The 21,004-nt window shown below is 37.3% G+C and overlaps 1 protein-coding gene across 1 annotated transcript in view; it reads right to left on the bottom strand.

Annotated features, from left to right (window-relative positions):
- CNTN1 (contactin 1) overlaps positions 1–21,004 on the bottom strand; it is a 259,393-nt gene that overhangs the window by 54,339 nt on the left and 184,050 nt on the right. Inside the window, exons 6-14 of the mRNA XM_069802195.1 lie at positions 17,398–17,493; positions 16,165–16,371; positions 14,771–14,867; positions 14,437–14,618; positions 13,117–13,241; positions 11,020–11,137; positions 9,274–9,424; positions 8,657–8,784; positions 5,871–6,046 (exon numbers count right to left, since the gene is read on the bottom strand). Coding sequence (XP_069658296.1) covers positions 5,871–6,046; positions 8,657–8,784; positions 9,274–9,424; positions 11,020–11,137; positions 13,117–13,241; positions 14,437–14,618; positions 14,771–14,867; positions 16,165–16,371; positions 17,398–17,493 — 1,280 coding nt within the window. The remainder of the gene's footprint in view (positions 1–5,870; positions 6,047–8,656; positions 8,785–9,273; positions 9,425–11,019; positions 11,138–13,116; positions 13,242–14,436; positions 14,619–14,770; positions 14,868–16,164; positions 16,372–17,397; positions 17,494–21,004) is intronic.

Here is a 21,004-nt window from a genome sequence, read left to right as displayed (position 1 = left end):
AGAGAAAACTGAATCACAGACTGGAAACAGTGATAGCAGTACTCAGGGATGTTCCAAGGGTATCTGTGGTTCACCACTCAGTTATTTACCAAGTTTCAAGCAAAGACTTTCATCATATGAGCCCTATATTTATGCTTTAATAGTGATGTCAAAAATAGCATTGTATGACCTATTTCTGAGATTCACTGTTCTCTTTTGACTATCACCTTTGCCAGTGCACTAAATTACTGAAAGCCATCAGATCGTTCCCCTGTGTGATCAAAAATCATTTACAGGAATCTAGTCTTCTGACTGAAAGCAGTATCTGCTTCTGCTGGGACCTCAGAGACAATAAAGGAACTTACATTAGTATGAAGCTAACAAGCCCTTTGTAATAATAAAACTAACTTGGCAGAAATAGAAGAACCTGGTAAGCAGAGACAGAGTCGTTTTTTTTTTTTTAAATTCAGGTTCAAAAACTAGACATCTGAGCTTCAGAGGTGTTTAATACACAGTGGAGGTAAGATGATAAGAGAATCGATAAGAAGTAATGTGGAAGAGATGGGATTCTTGGTGATGAGATCAGCTTTTCCAAAGCTAGCAATAATTTAAAACATCTTTTACTATTGCCTGTTAATTTTAACATAGAGTTAAAATTATTAAGTCTATGTGAGTTGATGTGAACTGTTTTGTTCCTGCCAGTAGAGGATCTGCTGTGTGGTAGATACAAGTAGAACAGATAATCCAAGAGCTGTTGATGAATGTTAATGTAAATGTGATTATAGCTGTTTTCCTGATCTTGAGATCAGAGATGACATGGGGACAACACCACCAGTGCAGCTGTACTGTCTCAATCGTATTCATAGGAGAGCTTATCTCACTTTGTTTTATAAGCCATGGCTGGCATGAAAGTTACGGGTAAACAAAAAACCCAGCAGGATAATGATGACAGAGTCATTCCCACTGAAGAATCTCTTCCTTCAGTGAACTATATTTATATGTAAAGGAAGTACAGTGCTAATTCTACCCCTGAAATGTGGACTGGGAAATATTTCCAACAAATATATTATTCTTCCTCATTCAGCATACCGCTGAGAATGCCTGAGGACACTGTGCTTTGTACCAGCATCCCTGCGGTAATATGCACTGTTATTTCATTTCCAACAGCAGAAAAAGCCTAGGTGCTTGTTCACTTACACTGATGGCTCACAACTTTACAGCTGATGATGAAAATTCACAATACACTGCAAACTACATTTCTCTAAGCAGTGCTCACACCTGGCTTTCTCAGCTCCTGCTACCTAACTAGGGATGATACATGTATTTTGGTAGTTTGTGAAGTCTCACAAGCACAGAAGTTACAGTTAACTGATTTTGCTGTGTATTTTTTTAATTTTAGCACAGAAGTTGGCACATCTTGATCCTCTAAACAGACTACATTTCTTTGTGCTGGAAATAGCACTGCGGATTAATAATAGGTTTCCTCAAAGGCTTCTGTCAGAGCTAACTGCATGTTGGCTTCACCCTCAGCACTATGTCTTCTGCTTCCCTTCCCCTCCTTGCTCTTAACCACTGACTCCATCCATCTCATTCCATGCTCACTACGTTACTATTAGGCCCTAGCCTCTAAATTTTACCCCAAACCTAGCCAAAATACGTGACTTCCAACTCACTCATGTCTAAAGCGTCTCCCTGATACACCGAGGCACTGAAAGCAATGTATTGAGACAGTGCCTTTGGAGAGTCCTGCCACTCTTATTCAGAACAAGCAGTAGCTCAGCTGATTTGGTTGGCCATGCTTCATCAACAGCCACCTGCCCCCTCAGTATATTCAACAAATTGTACTGAATGAGCTCACTATAATGCTGTCTCCCACGTTTTGTTCCAATCCATACACAGGTTCTTCTTCCTAATCCATACACGGCCTCTTCTTCCTCATCAGTGGGTAACTGAGCTTTCTTATCTAAACATGTTTCTCTAATTCTTTAATTCTCGTCCTGAAGTTTCTACTGATTTCCTGTCACGTAGCTGTAGCTAGACTCCACACTCTGCAAGGAGGATTAACAGGGGAAGCAGTGAAGAAAAATTAAAATCTTTGTATCTTTTCTGTGGCAGAAAACTGTGGAATGTGCAAGGAGAGACTTATACAATAAAACTGTCTACTCAATAATATGTTGAAGCAGGAGCATGCAGTAAAACACTTTTGTCTACCATGTCCAGTCAACGAACTGCAGATGATAATAATTTACAAAACCCAAGCAGGTATTAAGCTATACTATATATATAAAACCTAAGCTTTTCAATCTTTAAATATACATGACAAAAAGCAGATTCATAAATAACAAATCACTGAGCAATAGAGTTTTCCAGATTCCTTGAAATGCTGTATCTCTATGGGACATGAAAGGATGTGTTAAAGTTTAGTTCCTCAATCAAATAATCAGAGGAACAACCATACATAAAGTCAAAAGCAATCAATTTAATAGTAAGATTTCAAAGACTCCATTTGACTCTTCGAAAGCTAACCAATTAGGTTTTTTTTTATTCATTTGAAATATCACCATCATAGGAAATCAAAACAGCACTGACAAATGTTGCTTTGATAAATGAGTTTTAGTACTAATATAATGCAAGTTACTTTTGCCTTCAGCAAATGATGGAGATACCAAAGCTTCCGTTTAAAGAAAGAAGACTTATGCAGGTATTTACATGAATTTCATTAGCATTCCATTATGCGTATGTGACAACAATATTAGTATTATTTTGGGAACCGAAATACTGTGGCTGTATCAAGTTTCAGCATGTTGATCTGCATTGTCGCATAAATTAATAGTGATATTATCAGGAAGACTGATGAGGTTCCTTCAATAACGGGAAATTATAGCACAGAGACCATGCATCCCATATGCAGTACTTTTAATATTCATGATGGAATATTTTTTTCTTTTATGATTGGGTGGCAGCATGGGACTCCACTGCTTAGAGCCCAGCAGCTAGGGCTGCTGCTGTCAAATGCACAACAGCTCACCGCTTTGCATCCGAGAAAGCCTGAGCAAACCTGCCACCCAGTGACTTGAGCTGAGAACTGCCAGAGATGGAAGCGGAAGGCAGGAGAAAATCCCTTTCTTCGCTCACACAGGAAGGAAAACACCCCTTAGTGTAAGAATATAATAATATATGAATGAAACAGAAATACTGAAAGTGCATATTCCTCTTAATTGCATTCTATATAAACTTTTGTATTGGATTAGCTGAATTTTTTAAAAATTCTGCAGTTGTTATTACTTAAGCGCTGAATCGCCAAGTAACTACAAATCGCAATTCCAGACTTCAAACACAATCCTGCTGTCCTCTCTGTCCTGAGTGATGAAGGCTGAGCTGCCCATGGAAGAGGAACTGAGATTATCTGCACTTGCTTTGCATGTGAAAGCCCAGAAGTAAGGCTCAGGAATGCAAAACAAGAAGCTGCCCCTCCTAAAATAATTTCTACCAGTATTGATCAAGTGCAAAAGGAACACAACAAACCAAGAAATATCCTTCAGGGAGACTGAGTTACACACTGACAAATTAACTGATGTTTGGATCTAACTTACTTAACTTTAACTAAGTGAATTAAGAGTTTGTCACTCTTCAGCTACTTCTGCATCTTATGGAGTATCCATCTCTGTTATCTATTGAAAGAGGAAACCTTCCAGCACAAGATTCAATACCCACATGAAGCGAACCACCTCTTTCTCTCTCTCTGCAGACCATAGAAGGTCTGTAGAGACCAAGCTAGCCTAGCAAAGCTAGGCTAATTTGTTTTTAAAATCAAGCACTTCAATAAAGTGTTTTAAATATTGTGGAGTTAATCAGGACCACTAGCTATCTGGAAGATGGAACAGGTGGCTGGGAAACTAAATATTAAGTCAATCTTCACAGAGAATAACACCTTACACACTTGCTGAGGCCCTTATTTGGCCCCATATTTGTTCACTTTCAGTGCTATGCTAGAAAGTGCCCTAAAATTGGGATTACATTTCAGAATTAATTTCCCCTAAAAGAAAAAAAAAAAAAATTTCCTTCTGTTTTCATTATTAAGAGGAAAACCCAGAAATGTGTACCAATGATATAAAAACTGTCGTTCAACATATGACCAACAGGTGGAGAAAGTTCAGGTTCCTTTCTCTTGCATTACAGAGTCTTGCATTACAAAGTCCTCTGGTAAAGGCATTTTCACCTTCCTTCCATGCCAAAATCACTGATTCATCAAAACTTTCAGCCTGATTTTCTGTTTCACAGAACACAATTTCTTTGTGTGACTTCTGTCAGGTAGCTAAAAACAATCAACTAAATAAAATTTGATAAAACCAGAGTGGTTTTATTTCCTCTTTTACAAGGAGTACATTTAATGGGGCTTTGCTCTTTAAGCTCTTACTTTGACTGACACTCAGACTGATTCCAGCCTTTATCTAAGGACAAACTAATGTCATTAGGAGGTGATTCAAGCTTTTTCAAGGTATTCCTATGCACTGATTAGTACTGAAGTGTAAATATAAACCTATCACAAGTGTGGCTTAATAGCCACATGCAGGAAATGTTTTGAACAATGCTAGTGTACTGGTGTAGATCTACATATTTTGTAATTCCTGAGGCAACACAAAATACACTGCAAACTCCTTAGCACCCTGCTACTAAGTTTGGACACAGACTTTCAGGAGGTTTACTGCAGAAAGGGCTTTATGTCTTTGGGTTTCAATGTTGTTCGGCTGATCTTAGCATACTTCTACCGCCTTGTTGGACAAGGACTTTTTCTCTCACTGAAAGACAGCAGTGTGACTTCTTAGGAACGTCTACAACTCAGTAAATGAACAGGCTGCAGCAACTCTGACTCGTCAAAGGACTGGTTTGTTCCAAAACAGACTAGAATAGTTATGCTTGAAACATCTTCTCGCATGGGGATAAACAGACGTTGCAAAAGAAAGAGAAAAAAGAATCTCTTGGTCCATGGAAAATCAAATAATATTGCCAGCCTAGGAGAAAGACTCTGCAGGAGGCACTTTTACGTGGTACATCATTTTAAACGTGGAGCTGAAACTGAACGTGGCCCCTGGCGATCCCGGACACTACAGGCACCTTTAGGAACCTTCTCTCTCCACATCCACAGTTCCTCTTGGGAGCACAAAAAAAAAAGTATCTAAATTTGAGAATTTTTGTATCATTTAAACCCAGAACAACAGAATAAATATATACATGTGGGCAACCACTCTGAGGTTGTTGTTGAATATTAGGTAAATTAGCATGTAATTAGACATAACCAGAGGGGATTTCTACTTGAGGTATTAATTTTGAATAAGCCTGATAGAAGACTGTAAAAAGATAACCATACATGCAAACACGAAAGATCTACGATTCCTCTTTCTGTGTGCCAAAACGAGTGTCTTTGTATTAACTTGTTTAGCCTTCTCACAAACTCTTCTTGCTCAGTGTTTACAGACTGTTTGACTCCTACCCACCATCTGGCCCAGTCTCGTGCCAAATTCCAGAAACGTTGATGAGAAAAACATGGGTAAGTAAAAGTGAATGCATATGCACACTTTTTTGAGATAATTTCCACCCTGTTTACGATCAGGCTACCTACTTAACAGCTATATTGACTATTAGTCAGAGTGGGGTTTAACTGAGGTACCAAAATACTTACATCAATTTAGATATCTGATTTCAGGTATCTACCTGCAAGTTTCTACATGTCTGTAAGGTGTCTAAATTGTAATTTTATTTTATGTTCTTAGCCTACTGCATCTTTCTAGACCTGAACCAACACAACAGAAAAAGTAAAATAGAAAAGACAGCTATTCACAATAAAGAAAACTAGGCTTTCACATATTAAATAAGGATCTATAGTATCTTACCATAACATTCCTTTCATAATGTTCGTGCTCTTTCTCAAAATCTATTACAAAGCCATTTAGAGACCAAATAAATGTCAGGTCTAATGTGGGATCATGGGATGCAATGCATTGCATGGTAGCATTCTCTCCAACGGTGACATCAACATTCAACGGAGCTAAAGTAATCCTTGTAGCTTCTGTGAAGTTAACGGCAAACATGGAAAATTCCAATAAATAAATGTTTATCCAAATGTAAGCTCAGCTCCATAAGTGTTTGATTATACATTAAACCACTCCCTCAAAGTCTAGTTTACATGTTATTCCAAACTCTAGTTTACATGTTATTCATGCAGCTACATTTCAAAGGACCAAACTAAAGAGAACAAAGGAAACCTTTTACAACTGAAATGCCTACCTTCTATTTAGCTGTCCTTTGAAAATGGCTACATTTCAGTCTCTGAATCACATTACTGACTATTTAAAGCTATTTTTATTCATTGACTATATCTCAGGTAGAAAGAAGACAGATGATGAATCTTAAGTGACTTGTGTTGCATTTGTTTTTATTATAATATTTCTTACGCTTTAAAACCTGTCTCTTTAACGAATGGAAAGTTCTACTCTGTTTTCAGGCTGAGTCAGATTTCCATTAGAGCACTGCAGGGACTGAGATCTTAATTTATCTACTGAGAAAAAAATATAATGGGTGCATAACAAACTACACAAATAACTACATGTGGAAAGGAAGAGAAAATAATACAACAAAGGGAGAAAGCTGTATATCCCCCAGCAATGTCTCTTATTATTACAGAAACAAAAAAAAAGGCAGAGAACTCATACAGCAAATTAGCAACACTGTTCTGGAAGGGACTCACTGGATTGCTGACACCTGTTCCTTTTTTTTCAATTATTATCATAAAACAAAAAGCCACAGAGTATCTTCCTTTTGCCATGACATATAATATCTTTCCCACCAATACAGAGTGGGAGTAGGGTACCAAAACCTGGAAGACAATAGCTGTAAGAAAAGAGCTATTGCTACTAGTTAAGACCTAGGTTCGAGCATGTGCCAAGGAGCACACTACACTCCACCATACACAGTACAGCAAAAAATCCTCAATAAACCTAACATTTCTTGTCAATCTGCCTTTGAGAGAAGCCTTCCCCCAGATCCTACTCTAGTAATGTAAAACCTGCTTAATACTGAGACTATGAGGATGGCACAACTACTGTTTTTTGCAGAATGGAGCATCTCATAGTCCATTGGAGCAACCTGTTAACATCTGATCTCTAAAGTCTTAGCTATGGACACCTGCTTAGGATACCTGCTCCATTCTAGCGTTGTGCCTGTATGTTCAGCATTTGGTTCTACCATCAGTGATTTTCTACATGTTTACATAAAGTATTCTACCGGTCTATGAAGTTGCTGAAAAAGTAGTCCAGTGGCAGTGAACAAACAGCGTGTGGGAAAAACCATCAGACTTTGCAGTGCCTGCCAGCTTCAGATTTAACTTTTTAATTTCCTGTAGTCATGTGCAATGTCTGAGAAGTTTTATGGGCCACACGATGTGCTTAGGAATACCATTTTCAAAGCATTTTTCGTCAACCCTCATCATTGTCCACAGTGTGAAAATAATTTTGAAATATGTCATCTGATCCTTCTGTTTCTGCTTTGCTGCAAGGGAGATGTCTTAGTCTTTTGGTTCTCCTTTTTAGATGAACCAGAGCAGAATTCTCCAAAATTTTAAAATTCTTTACACCTAGTTTATTAGGTTTATAAACACATAGTTTAAGTGTTTCACTGTGCAAATTTTGTATGCAAATGTTGTTCCTGATTTTAGAAGGTATGATATAACTATTAAGGGGCTGGATATTTATTTACATAACCTTTCAAAATAATTAAATGCCTGAGGGTAATATTAAGACATATAAAACTGCAGAAGCTGATAAAAAGTAACCTCAATTATTAAAGGAATCTGATTAATCAAAATAAAGTCTTACAATTCAATTAGTACAATACGTTTGGTATAAATCAGCCAGAAAAATGCTTTCATATGATCTGATGATACAGATTAATTCTTACATTAGTACAGCAACATTGTCACATTCAGCATGATTTCTGGAACAGACATTAAAAAATGTATTTGATAAATGAGTCTTCTATTATCAGTGATAATTGACAGGCATAGCTGTTCATGAATGTCATCTTTCCTGCCTGTATTCTACAGCTATTTATTTATTTGACATCAGATTTAAAATACACAATTAAGGATATCACTACTCAATCAGTAAATACTAATACCCATAAAGGAAAGGAATTTAGTAGTGCAATCATATGGCTATATGCCCCATCTCACAAATTTAATGCATGTTTCTTTAACTGCAATGCTCTCTCAAACTTGCTTACCCCACCAACAAAAAAAGAAAAGAAAAACTAAGGAAGGTCAGTAAGAGTCTCATTTCTCTGTTTGAGTCATGGCCCCAGAATCACACTTTAGCCTGGGTGCTAAGCTACCAAACTGAATGAATACATTAAAATATGTTAATTCAATGGATCAGATTTAATAATCTCTTATGGAAAAATCAACCCTGAAAACTGAGATACAGTCTCAGAGCTGATGGAAACATACCTCGTTTCTACTGAGCAATATGCTTTAAAAGCATCAATTTATTGTTTAATGAGCAATTAAATTAGAAAGAAAAGATACAAAATGGCTTCCAGAAGTAGTGCAATGTTGGAATCAAAATTAGTGATTTTGAATTAAGGGATTCTACCTGAAACAAACGGATGCAATTTAGAGGATTACCTGTCATTTCCAGAACACCAGTGCTATTAGCTTTTCCTCGGTTATTTTCTGCAAAACAGGTGTAGCGACCTTCATCCAACTTTGTGATATTGATAATTTCCAGGCTCCCATCATCCCAGATACGTATGCTTTTGAAAGGGCAAAAAACACATAAAGAGCAATCAGATTTTATATTAGAAAGCAATACTTTCAGTAGAATTGTGGTAAGTGAAAGAACAAACCACAAACACCTCTTGGAAGCTCACATCTACCTACTGCACTTATAAACGCTCCTACAGTAAGAAATATTTAAACAGACTCTGGCATCATCATATGCCTCACATTGCTGGAGCAAGACAGTGTACTTTCATTCACTTGTAGTCATTCAAATATTTTTCTTACAGTTTTGTGATACAATTCAGTTCTGAAATGTGAACAGCACCAGACTGGTTTAAGTTGGATACCCTGCTAGCTACCCGGATCCACACTGCTAGTAACATTTTGCCATATCGTTTTCCTGAAATTACACATTGTCCTGCTCCTGAAGTCTGCAAAAGTGAGAACTAGCCTACAGGATAACTAGAAACATAAGGCAATGTTTTTAAGACTCACAGTGTCCACTATCAGGCAATACTAACCGGCTCCCATTTACAAGCAATTCTGTTCCTTTGCTCCACGAGAATTTTGGCTTAGGAGCAGCTTTAGGCTTGCATTCAATGATTACACGGCCCCCTTTAGCTGCTAGGATTTTCTTCTTCATTGGGTTCAGTTCAAAAGTAGGAGGTGAAGCTGAAAGCAAAAATTAACACAAGTATTGCTTGTTAGTGATTTTTCTGCAAAACACAATTTGTTTGCAACATGAAGTAAACGACAGAACTATTGAATTGTATACAAATGTCTACTATTCAGATCAGTGAGAAAAATATTAATGATACAGAGATGTGCTGAGTAGATGGTGATCTAAAAGAAATAGGAAAAATCATTATGTAGTTCTATGTTGTGTTACACCAGAGGTTTCTTTCTGTTGATTTCTGAACTTCCATCTAAGTTTAATCTAACAAGATCAAAGTCCACTGAAATCAATAGGAAGTTCCTCCCTTTCAAAGGCCTTTTGATCAGTCCTAATAAAATTTAGATTCCTGGAGACCAATTTCTGTAAAAAGTTGCTCACTCAATCATACTTTCAAAGAATAGTTGGTTTTACTTTTCAGTGGTTTAAACCCCCCTCTAGCAACTTTAAGGTTGTGCCCTTCTTCCTCTTTGTAGTTTTCTCTTTGGCCGACTGGCCTTAGGTATAGTCTCAGATGTACAAGAGTAATGAGACATGACTCTAGCAAGCACCACACTGATGTATCTGAGGTCAGACCTTTGCTTACGAATTTTCTCTTTGTTAGTAAGCAAATACAAGAAAAAATGCTTTTAATTATTTTGCATCTCAGCATACCATCATTGTTAATCATGCTAGCAAGTGTGTGCACAGCTTGAGGAAATAGGGCTATTAGTTATTACAGCAGTACAGTGAAAAACTCTGATAAACGTCCACACCTTACCAACACTGAATTTTGAAAATGTGCATGCAAAAAGTGCTCATTTCAGGGTAATCCAGGCTGGTAGTGAGTACATAGTAATGGAAGAACAGGAAGTCAAAACTAGTTTAGCTCTTGGGAAAGTGCGGAGGCAAGCGTGAGATGGAAAGCACACAGGGTAACTACTGCAGGGAAATCTCGGAAAGCCGTGCCATACAGCCGGTATGCCTGCTCTAATGACGTCAGTAAAAACGTCAGAAATTGTTTTAAGCCTGAGCACTCTGGATCTGAAAGTCAAACTTTCAACAGGATGCTCCTTAGGGAAACACAATGGATTACTAACTACATCCAGCCATCAAATGGGACAGCCGCATTGCACGCAAACATTGCAGCTGATCTGAATGCGCTGTAGAAGGCAAAAGCAAAGGGGAGAGTGAAGAGGAAGAGCTTCAAAGGCCTGGTGACTGACAACATGGTTTCTAAATAAGCAGATTTTGCCCCACAGAGGCGTGAGGATAGGTGAGCAAAAAAGAAAATACTTCTCAACCAGTTTGAGTGGGTAGTCAGCAACTCTACGCACTTTGTATAATTTCTGCACTACCAGTTCCTCTGAGGGGTAACAGCAGCAAGCACGCATCAGAAATAATTCAGCAAACATTCAACATAAATTAATAACTGGATTCCTCAGGTTGTTACCAAAACCCAGCTAGGGAGCTCAAATAAACGCCACCGCACCTAGATTCAGTGAGAGTTCTTAGCTTTATCCTCACAGGAATCGGTTACCAAACAACGCTTGCAAATACGACTGCTATCTTACTCAAACCTGAAATAGTAAATAGAGCAAGTAATTCCACTGACCCACAATCTTCAGTTCAGCATTTGCATAAATAATTCCATGCGTGTTTTCTGCTATACATTGGTACATGCCGGCATCGTCGAAGCTCAGACTTTGCATTCGTAGTTCGCCTTTCCGGAACTAAAACACAGAATCAATAAAACAACAAGATATTCATATACACTACATATGCTGAAGCATTCACATCCATCTACATTTCTTCTTTTTTTTTAGTAACAGTGTTCAGAAGATAGTCCCTCACACAACATTCAGGCACTGATGAGATTTTATTTTATCCATCTTACATTTCAGTCTTTGTGACAATGTGTTCACCTTTTTTAAAAGAAAGATTCAGTGTCGATTGATATTTTTCTGGAAAATTCTTAGCTGAGTGGCGCTAGACACATCTATTCTTCAGTCCACTGTTACCTTACTAATGCAAACACTACTGATTCAGAAATAAGAAACAAGAAATTAAATTCATTTTATGCACATAAGCTTTGTTTCGCCATGCTCAGTGTTTAGTATGTTATATTGTATGTACATTGTTTTTCAACAGTAAAAGGTCAAAGCAAGTCCCAGTGAGGTAGTTTTTCAGAAGATTCTTCTGGGAGGTAGTATAAACTATTTTCTATTACTTTGTTTTAATATAAAAAGAAAACTCAGTAAATCAAAATGAAGTATTTGATCTATTTCTAAAAAACTGTGTAGAAAAATGCACAAAGTGCAGTGGGGTATTTTGTAAATTACAAATAGATGTCAATCAGTTTTTGAAAGATCATGTTAATAAATTCTGTTTTCTTGTGAAAATGAAGCTGAAAAGCTTTAAACTTTGTATATGAGTCAACTGGAGTGCACAGAGTAGTGGAAGATTAAAAGAATACTACTTATCTGAAAAAAAGAATAGATTAAAAGAATCATATTTCCTGTACTGTTTTACTGAAAAACATTTAAATCAGATTTTCTACAAGAAATCTTTGTTTTGTGCTAAGTGAAATACCTAATTAAAAATTATCTGATTTAGAAACAAGCTATATTCTCAAGGCAATTCAAATATTTTTGCTATTTCCATTTGGAAATCATCTCATAATATTAACACACAGCATAATCTTCTGGTGTACTACTGGAGAATTACACACTGCTTTCTGCAATCCAGTACGCAGCTTTTGTCAGTGAAAGCCAAGTTCAGTGGGGACCATCAGCAATTCACTTGCTAAATTACTTGTTTGTAATAACTGCAGAAGCTAGAAAACAGCATTGTTTTTTTCTGGTTTAAGCCATCTCCATATGGCAGATGGTGATATCCCTGTTCTCCCTCCAACCTCCCACATTTTTCTTAAGATACACAGCCAAAACAATGCTGCCTCACTGTCTTTTTTTGTTTGCTTGTCAAGATCAGTGTCACCACAGCTCAACAGATGCAGTGTTACATTGTGCCCTCTTCTCTTCTTTTTGTTCTTTAATGGCTCATCATACAGTATAAGCAATGGGTATTAAATAGGTTGTTGAAATTCCTGGACAAAAAATCTACTTTGTTTAAACAAAATATCCAATGCAATAAACTGAAATTATCAAATGGTACTCATTTAAACTTCACATAATCTAAAATAATGGAATTTTGCAATATTCTGTGGCTAGAAAAAAATGTGAACAAGTACATGATATAGGAACACCACTGATAATTTAAAAATTACTTTCTTGTCTCCACTGGCTGTGTTTTGTCTTACATTTTTGAAGACACACTCATGTATAACGTGGTAAAAAGGATTAGTTTTAGAGAGAAGCTGATAGACATTTTTTATCCAAAGAGAAGAAAATAGGATTTACTAAAAAAGGCCTGGAGAAAAAGGGATATCCACCTCCCAAACATGTGGTCAAAAGACAAGTTTGTAAAACTCTGAGCTGAATATTAAAGAGCCTAAAGAAATGCATTTCAAAATTGAAGAGACGATTGAGACAAAACTTTAAAAAACACATTTTAATGCCTAATGCAAGTGGAATCAGCAAATATTTTTATCATTACAATTCTTTTTTTTTTAACCTTTTAATAAAGCATGCTTCAAAAAATCTTTTCCATCAGCTAACCACCAGTCCTGCCTTATCTATGGCAATATACTTACCGAGGCACCATTCTTCAACCACCTAATTGTTGGAATAGGCTTGCCCGTAGCTACACAAGGCCAGTATAGGTCACTGCCTATATCCTTCTCTGTGTCATTGATATGTTCTACCCACTCGGGAGAGGCTGAAGAATAAAAAACATGATGCCTTGTAAATACAGGAGACACATATTTAATTAGCATTATGTTCTATTAATTCCACTGCTTCTTCCATGATACTTACCAGGCAACACATAGTAATGATGATAACTCAGCAATGCACCAGCACAAGAAAGAAGTGAAGATGTTTTTGTCTTACCACATAGACTCAAAGTAACTTAAAACTATTTTTTATAAGAAGAAAATGTGGAATTGATTTAATGGTTCATGAACGTCCAAAGACATAAGATGTTACCACTTAGACTGACCGGTAGATTATACTATGTGGAAATTACTCAGTAACACCATAAAAACGAGTTAAATGACATGAAATTGTGCAAAACCATGCATATACTGAAAGGGTTTCTAAGAAAATATTCTCTTGGTCCAGAGAAGATATTCAAGAAATTAATACTGAAAATGCCCCAGCACTTTTGCTTTTGCTAAGCAAATGAACCTCTTTATTAGCTTTATCTATTACAAGCAGTAACAACCTTCCCACACCAATTTTGAATTTATCCCACTGAAGTTCAAGCACTTAACTGAAGACTTTAACTCAGGAGATGTTCTGTACAGTCAATGAAAAGAGACAGAAATCTTCTGAAGGTAATTCAGATGTTATGTACATGCCACCATTTTGTGGCATAAGTCTCAGTCAAGGAGTCAGGTTACTTGGGATGATTCCACTATGAGCAGTAAAATACAATTTTTTGGTTCCCTCATTTAACCAAATGCATGAAGGAAAGGGACAGAGGCTGGAGGAATAGAAAAATTGAGTGTAGCTAGTAAGAGACATAGCTAAGACAGTTAGACAAACAAAATAAGGAAACAAGAAAGCAAAACAGACCTAATGATCTCTTTTCTTCCTGGAAGTTCTTTCACTTCAAGTACTCTAAATTTATTTACTTTCCATTATGCACAATTATATTAATACTAGCACACATTACTGTCAAGGTGTATATACAGCTATCATAACAAGACAAATTGAGTAGCTGTTCAATTAATACACTAATGTTATGCCTGGCACTCAATGCATGAGTTCTGATTTTGCTCAAATAACTTGAACAGCGGTGTGTCAGGATGATGCTATGAGTCAGCACTGACATCAAGTGTGAAAACACAGATATTTCCAACTGAAGTAAAAGCAACATAGATTGTGAAGAATAAAATTGTTTTACCTACCTTGTACATAAACTCTTGCTTGATGTTTATCTTTTCCTTTATAGTTTTCAGCCTCACACTCATAAAGTCCTTCATCTTCATATTGAATGTTGAAGATCTTAAGAACTGCACCAGACATGCTTATCTCAGCAGTGGCTGGCATGGGTTCAAGGTATTTACTCCATCTGAGCTCAGGAACCGGACTTGAAAAGGTATAGTAAAGTACAAATCAGCATGTTCAAGGACTGGCTGTTAAATTGCAGACTACAAAAAAGTGTTTGATGATGAAACATGTATTTTCATTCCCCTGAATGAAAGCAAACAGTGCTCTACAATAACTTTAAAACACACTTACTTCCCAAGAGCAAAACACTCCAGTGTCACGTTTTGCCCCAGGAGAGCATATGTGTCCTTGAACTTCACCTTGATATCAGCAGGATATACTTTTGCACCTAACAGGAAAAAAGAGATTCTCAGAAAAGGCACAGCAGAAAGGAGTACAGCTATAAAAATTTCCACAGTTCAAGAAAACTGTTCTTAAAATTCCAGACAAAATTCTTCTTTACAATGAATAAATAGCCTGGCCATCCATGAAGTCTGATTTAGCACTCAACTTTTAATAGTAAGGCAGAATTGTTTTACTCAGCAACTAGTTATCTTTCCCTGGACTGTAATGCCTAACATTTTTTACAGAACAATGCTTTAACATAAACTTATTTACTTCCATTTTAAGTGTGACAATGTACTGTGTGTGTGGGTAGACAAAAGCCTGAGTCTCCAATTTCCACAGATTCTTTTACTGGATGGAATGTTTTGAACTACTGTGAATTTAAGCTCAGTATTATTTTAGTAAGCGTACGAAGGAACTAGAGCCAGCAAATCTACAGATTAATGAGGGCACAAGGATGCAAATGTAATCAAATCTACCTACTGGTGATCCCTGTAGGACTCCTCTTGCTGTTCTTCTAGATGAAGATCTCAGTGTGAGTATTGGCCATGGAAAATTTGGACAAAGATCACTGATTTTTAATTACTCAAATTCAATCACAGTTCTTCACTGTAATATGGGAAATTTAACAGATAAAAGGGTCACTGAAATCTTGATGATTAGTTTGTGAGACTCTAGTGACTGATAGTCTGAAGTGGCAAAAGTGAACTTGGTTACCATTTGGAAAACATGCAGTTTTCATGAAGAAATGGTGGCAAATAATCTAGTAACACAAAGCCACATAGGTGTTTTAGGGGACTGGCCATGAGACACAAAGCCCTTAGGCTACTGTTGGATAGGAAATTTCAGCAGGGGAAAAGGATTTTCCATTTTCATGGGGGATTTCCTGGGAAACAAAATTAATTCCTGAAGCTGTTTATCAACTTTTACATAAAGTTTCTGCTTTACAGGCATAACCCTTTGAACCAATGCCAAGATCAGAAAAGATATTAAAGATTTTGGGATGAGTACAGGGGCTTATCACATAAAAGAGATGGGGACTCTGGGGATGAAACTCTGTTCTCAATGATATGAAAGGAAATTCGTGAATGAATCCAGGGAGATTTCCTTCACAGAGTTTTCACTGTGAATTGGAATGATGTGGACCTCTGTATCTGGTAAACTAAATAACATTGTGCAGTAGCCATTATAACTTGCCATATAATCCTCCTCACAGAGCTGAAAGTAGTTATGAACGAGCAAAATTAAAATACAAACAGCTAGAACATTGCATGCACATAGTATTTCCAATAAATACTCACGATCGGACTGTGGAATAAGCGGAATAAATTTACTGAATACACTCTTTGTTATTGAAGGGCTGGACACAAAACACGAATAATTGCCCTTATCTGATGCTTCTACATTTGCGATGTAGAGGTTGCCGTTCGTCTGTGACACAAATCGTCGTTTGTCCAAAGCAATGAATACCGGGAACTCATTTAGAAGCCAGCGATAACTGAGATCATCTGGAGGAAAATATTTTCTAGTCAATATTAAAAACAAATACTATCAGCTACTTAAGCCATGGAATACTGCGTGCATATAAGTTACTCCACTCTGATTTCTAGCTTACAGATCTTTTTCTTTGGGAGAGGCAGCTGTATGAGAGAGAATACACGTGTCCCAGTAGTCAGCTCATACCTGTCTACGCTGAACATCGGGGTATTGCTCCCCTAAGTGCAGGTTACTGTGCACGGCTGCAGTGCCCACGGCTCCCTGTGGGCACAGCCTTCCCACAGGAACCGGAGTGGGGTGGGAGGAGATGGGCAGCGGGGTCTTGCCCTGACCCAACTGAGGAGCTGGGAAGCCCTTGCCAGTATTGCGACTAGAAATTTTAACTAGAAATATGTCTCAATTCTTCAGTTCCCTGCAATACTCAGACACGGAGTATGAAAACTAAAACATTATCGCATTTTACGTGCAATGTGCTGTAAAAGAGATGCTAACAGCCAAATTCACTTTCACGATGGAACTGCAGATGCTTGAGGTTACGGGCACAATCCCTGTAAAGCTCTTCGCTAGCTCATGCTGAGAGAAAGGTCATGCTTCCAGAGCGTAAATCACCACATCTCCAACCCCTCTACTGCCTGCTGCTGTTCCATGATTTTAACAGGAGCCCATGATCATTTCTGTTGTGGTGACTTCATTGGGTGGAATGAAGCTGGGCCCTGTCCAAGGTCAGCAGAAAGTCTGGGATGACACAATGACATGTACTCAGGTCTTCTGAATGGTAGGCCAAGCCTCCCCGCCGTTATCCAGATTAGTTTGAATCATGCTATCTGTTATATCAAAACCTGTTTGTGAATTCAACAATATCCTTTACACATGTTCAACTACAAGCATATTCAAAATGGAAACCTAACCTAAACCATGATTCTCAAGCTACATAAAAGTTACTGTTTAAGTAAATGTAAAGAAAACTTTTAAAAATAAATATTATTTTGTCTTGCACTCTTAAGCAGTTACAAATGAAGCATGTTAAGCTGAATTACCTGGGTAGTGGTAAGGGGGCTCACAAAGAAGCACTGCTCCAACACCTTCTCGCACTTTAACCTCATAGCGTTCCTCAGGTGGAAAGGGATCCAGATCTAGTTTAAAAAAAGGGGTGGGGAGTAAAAGTGTGTTTTTCACTGCAATTATTTTTTTTTTATTATTTTCAGCCCTGTAGAGATTAATATGGAACTACAACAATATATAACAAAAAGATACATATGGACCCATAATGCCAGTTTTGCTCATTTTAAGTTAGTCATAATCAAGTGCAATGTATTTTTTTTACAATATTTTAGTCATCATAACAGCAAATGCCAGGGAAAAATAAACAACAACAAAAAGTGGTACAGATTGTATACCTAAGAGTAGTCAGGTGAGCTGCATTTGAAGAAGCAATCCCAGGAAGAGAGAGGACAAGGATTTTAGGTTATTTTTCAACTGGCTTCTTCAAAATGCAAGTTTAATTCTTCACTGTAACTTGAAGTGGCTTCTCTGAAATGACCTGGCTGCGCTCCCTGACAACTCCAGCAGCCAAGGACAGGTAAGCAGTTAGCTCAGACACATCTTTTGTGCCAGAGGTTTGGGACAGAAGTGACTCAGATCCCAGGAGAAACCTTAGCTGATGCTCTAAACCAACTTCCATGCAGCAGGGTAAAGGGACTGTTGTAAAAGGATAAAGAAACAAGTCCTTCATGGAGCTACATATCATCCCGCAGACTGTGGGAGAACAGTAACGGTATCTGCGGTGTTAAGACAACAGTTGCATGAGTAACTGTAACTAGGTCAATAATTGCACTTTGCTGCTGCTTTTCACTCATTTTCTGTATCCACTCTGAAATTAAACTATAAACATCTTGAGGCAGGGAACACCTCTTATGAAGCTTCTCCATGTCACCGAGCTCAGCGCGATTGCAGAGATCCTGACTGAAGTCCTGCTCTAAATGCTACTGTGGTGCAAACAATACATCCATAATACCCAAGTGCACAGCCTCTGAATGCAATAATCTACCATAGAAATCCTCTAAGATAACTTCATTCAGATTACTTCAGCTTTCCTCAATGGCAGGCAGCTATCCAGTTCTACTAAACTCCCAAGGCTGGCTCTGAGATCTAACTAAAACTTAAGTTCAAGAGCAGCCAGCCAGAAACAAAGAAAAAATCAGGACAGAGCTACATGCAAAAAGAGATAAAGTAGAAAACAGAGACTATTCACTACTATAAAATGCAAAGTATAGCTAGATAGATCCAGTAGACACTCTGCATTATCTAAAAATAATTAATTCCTTAACTTTCTAACAACTGCTATGTTTACTAAATATGGTGCAGGTAAAGGATTCCTCCAAGGCCAACCACAGCTGTCAGACCTGAATGACTACAAGAATTTGGGAAGCAAATGACATTACGCTTTGTCAAATGCATGAAAAAAAACTCTAGGAGAGTTAACATCTGCGTCAAGGAAAAGATGCCTCTCCCAACTTCTGAAAAACTAATGTTTATTTTGCTCAAGCACACCAGAAGATAATACAGATCTTTCCAGTGACTGACTGGATCTTGACTGGGTCAATGCCTAAATGGTAGACATTGTAATGGGCCACTCTAAGGACTTCTGATTATTATTTTATACAATTTTACCCTGTGCCTTACTGCAACGTATGTATTGAGTTCTCCACAACTAGCTCCCAATTAATTTGGAATATTATTCTTTGATAAAAAAGGAAATTAAGTATAACAGACTGACACAGTAAGAATTAACTATTTGACCAGAGAGGTTTTGTAATCAAAGCCAAGGAAGCTCTTTACACAGATTGGAAAACCTGTATTCATGTAATAGCTGTAGTAGTTTGAGTATATTCCCATTTCATTTGCCAGCGTGGACCTTACTACACAACTACCGTCTATCTTCAAAATATTGACTGATCTTTCCTGAAAACACCAATTTCCTTGTTGCAGACCTTTTGTTCATCTTGTAAATTGTCACTATTATTCATTTCTGCTTTCTTTGGAACAGGTTAGTGTTTAAAATCTGTTGCAGAAGTAGGAAAAAATTAAACATTACAATCATTAGCAACAAATGTGTTGCTAATTTGATACTGCTTTGCATATGGACAGTGTAGGGTTTGATGAAAGGAAAACCTACCATTGCTTTTAAGTTATTTTAGCTATTTTAAGTTTATATTTTAAGTGTAGATATTTTGTTCATAGCGTTCTTGAATAACCTTTGAAACTTTGGGACAGCCACCACAAATTTATACACGGAATAGGACAGGCAATTTGTATATGTAAAACATTATGTTAGTCCTGAAGTAGAATGGTCTATGCCAGGTGCAGGAAAGTCATACAATTATTGAGATGTAATTGTACACCTTCATCCCTCTTAGGAAATGCTCTGTCTTCTTTGCGCATGCATTACTTGGTTATTACCCAATAATTATAAAAATAAAAGTGATTCCATGAACTCTTAATTGGAAGATGTTCATTTTTAGCTGGAATGAAAGAATTAGCATAATCACTGCACTCCTGTACGCACACAGCTAATATCTACAGTGTATGGAAATATCTCTTCATAGTTCTTGAAGCCTCTCTGCTACGAAATTGCTGTGGTTCACTATTCTGAAACTGTTTCCCAGCAAATAGAACAGTGTATCAACTTCTGATTTTGCTCAGGACCCACCAAAAAGCCACTAAGCATTCCTGCAGGTTAAAATTCCTTCCTTTAGGATTATGTGTGTAACAGCTAAAAAAGACTTTAATGGGTTTTAAAGCACTGGATGTAAAAAGATCCAGTTCTACCAAAGACAGGGTTCTCAGATGGATTAATTGACATGAAGTTTATGAGAGAATGCGGCTTTTGTTCCATAATTTCAGTAAATGTGACAGTAAGACAAAAATAAAATGTCTTGCTCATGTACAGCTGGTCAAGGCTTTTTTTGAACTCTTCTAAATGGTTGTTGCCATTTTTCAATCAGTTTATGCACAAGCAAAGGAACAAAAACTTCCACTAAAGATCAGGCATTTTCTATATTAATTTTAGCAACTCTATATTCAATTCTTTAGAAACCGTGATTGTGGAAGAAAATGTTTTTTACAGGTGATCATAAAAAGGAGAAGGGGAGAAATACAACAGCATAAAGAAGAATGAGCGTATCTTTTTTTTAACAGGTATTTAACGGTTTCCAGCTACCTTTCACTTCTATTCTTCGCCTCTTTGCCCTAATATCATTTAAATATTTAAATATTACATATTAGGGTTCTGTTCAGCATAATTGCCCAGTACACTAACTATCAACATTCAGCTCATGCAGTCAGTGACCTGGTAGCCAGGAAAACATGCCTCAGACTGTTTTGATTCTACTTTTTTAATCTATTACATGTACTGGTTTCATTTTAAGTAGCTACAGCAACTATTGTGGCTTTTATCCTACTGGTCGTTCAGGACTGGCACCGTTGTTGCCTGCTTTAGGTATAAATAAATATCCTGTAAACTGAATTTTGATGTCATCTCCATTAGAAGTAAATAACAACCTGGCCTTCTATTCATTCTAGAAAATACACTGGGTAAAATACAGACTAAGACTAGATCAACTACAATGTGATCCATTGGCTCAA

Source organism: Haliaeetus albicilla, chromosome 14 (assembly GCF_947461875.1).
Source record: "Haliaeetus albicilla chromosome 14, bHalAlb1.1, whole genome shotgun sequence".
NCBI lineage: Eukaryota > Metazoa > Chordata > Aves > Accipitriformes > Accipitridae > Haliaeetus > Haliaeetus albicilla.
This window is presented reverse-complemented; position numbering and strand designations above follow the sequence as displayed.